The sequence below is a fragment of the Sycon ciliatum genome, chromosome 7, assembly GCF_964019385.1.
Source record: "Sycon ciliatum chromosome 7, ocSycCili1.1, whole genome shotgun sequence".
NCBI lineage: Eukaryota > Metazoa > Porifera > Calcarea > Leucosolenida > Sycettidae > Sycon > Sycon ciliatum.
This window is the reverse complement of record NC_088649.1, coordinates 17,298,877-17,300,585: the sequence shown is the minus strand read 5'-3', so window position 1 is coordinate 17,300,585 and position 1,709 is coordinate 17,298,877. Positions and strand designations below refer to the sequence as shown.

The 1,709-nt window shown below is 44.8% G+C and overlaps 1 protein-coding gene across 1 annotated transcript in view; it reads right to left on the bottom strand.

The window, feature by feature from the left end:
• Positions 1–262: 262 nt before the first annotated feature.
• The window catches only part of LOC135821117 (lysosomal alpha-glucosidase-like), a 44,884-nt gene continuing 43,437 nt past the window's right edge, over positions 263–1,709 (bottom strand). Inside the window, exons 19-20 of the mRNA XM_065334182.1 lie at positions 1,686–1,709; positions 263–1,355 (exon numbers count right to left, since the gene is read on the bottom strand). The exon at positions 1,686–1,709 is cut by the window's right edge and continues 32 nt beyond it. Coding sequence (XP_065190254.1) covers positions 1,098–1,355; positions 1,686–1,709 — 282 coding nt within the window. The 3' untranslated portion in view covers positions 263–1,097. The remainder of the gene's footprint in view (positions 1,356–1,685) is intronic.

Genomic DNA, 1,709 nt, shown 5'->3' with positions numbered 1-1,709 from the left:
ACAGTATACAAACAAACAAACCGTGAACAAGTGTAATCATACTAATAGAGAGGTTCAGATGCACGTTATTTCCGACGTGACGCGAAAGTTCAGCTCACGTTATTTGGCTCATGCGTCGAAACACAACGCGAGTGACCTGCAGCTCACGTCGAAGTTTAGAGTTTTACGGCAAATTTGACGTGAAATTGCGCGTCACGTCGGAAATAACGTACATCTTAACCTCTCTAACCACACACGAGACCCACCATGGACACGCATCATGTACATGAAGTTTCAAAATCACACTTGATAATAATAATTATTGCAAGAGATACAAGCCAAATCACGCAGGCAATAAATCATGCTCAACTTCGGATCTGAATTATTACGAAGCGATAGCAGCTATCAACCGAAATTCCAAAACAAGTTGTTATGTGTGGGAATCTCAAGAGGATCATTTCGACGGCATGGGTCTTATACCAGACAACATCTCGAAAATGTAACATACCTCATCTACTGAAACAAAATTTGCAAAGGATAAATACGATCATCGTCCAGACAACATGATCACACAGTGATAATAAAATTTATAAGTAATACCAAATTAAACAGGCCCATTCCCGGGGCAGATATAAAGGACATACATGTAGATAAAAAGTTTAGAATTGCAGAATTTCAAAGTAGCAAGCTGTATTAGATAGTGAAGAAAGAATTTCAAAATAAAATCCACTCACGGGCCAGCATGAGCTGAAAACATACGGAAATAAAAAAAATCCTTGGTCCTAGAAGGCAGGAACACATACAATTTACAAAAGTTACAAAAGGGTTCAGCTCCGAAACAACACGCAGCACATCGCACTGTCTTGCTGTTCGGCCACCTTGGCAGTTATACAGGTGTACTGTTGAGGCAATAAACTGAAGTATTGTATGCTATGTGCATGTACATGGTCACCGAGAGGTGATTGTAGTTTCGGGCTAACACGACCGTTTGTGATGTAATGGCGCAAGCCTACACATACAAACGCAGGGATCACGTACACAACAAACACACACACACAGACCTCCCCCCCCCCCCACACCACGACCACTACAACACACGCGCACATTGGCAACGTTTCCTAGTCGTTCGCCTCCGTCAGGGCAAGCGTGAAGTCCTGCGCGATGGACTGTCGGTATGGTTGAGTGGTTGGCACGGTAACTCGGAGCACATCGGTATCCATATCGTATTGGACGAACTCTGCGGGCAGTGCATTGTGGTTGAGGATAGCAGTCACATTCCCCGAGAGTACACAGCCGTAGAAGGTGAAGTCACGGATTGCCATGTCGTTAGCTCCACGATAGCCGTAAACGCGTACGTCCGTTTTCAGCACTCTTGACTGCACAGTGAGAGAAACATGTACCCAGTGGAACTCACTTAGTACGAACTCAGATGCACGCTCATGTTTAGTACAAACTCTATGAATACGACATATTCTTGCTTAGTACGGACATACACGTGCACACACATACAACACACACACACACACACACACACACACACACACACACACACACACACACACACACACACACACATACACACACACACACACCACACACACACACACACACACACACACACACACATACACACACACACACACACACACACACACACACATACATATGGCTCTGTAGCAGTGCATGACGCAGTACAAGCCACTCACCGGCTGTGATGTGTAAGTGAAGGC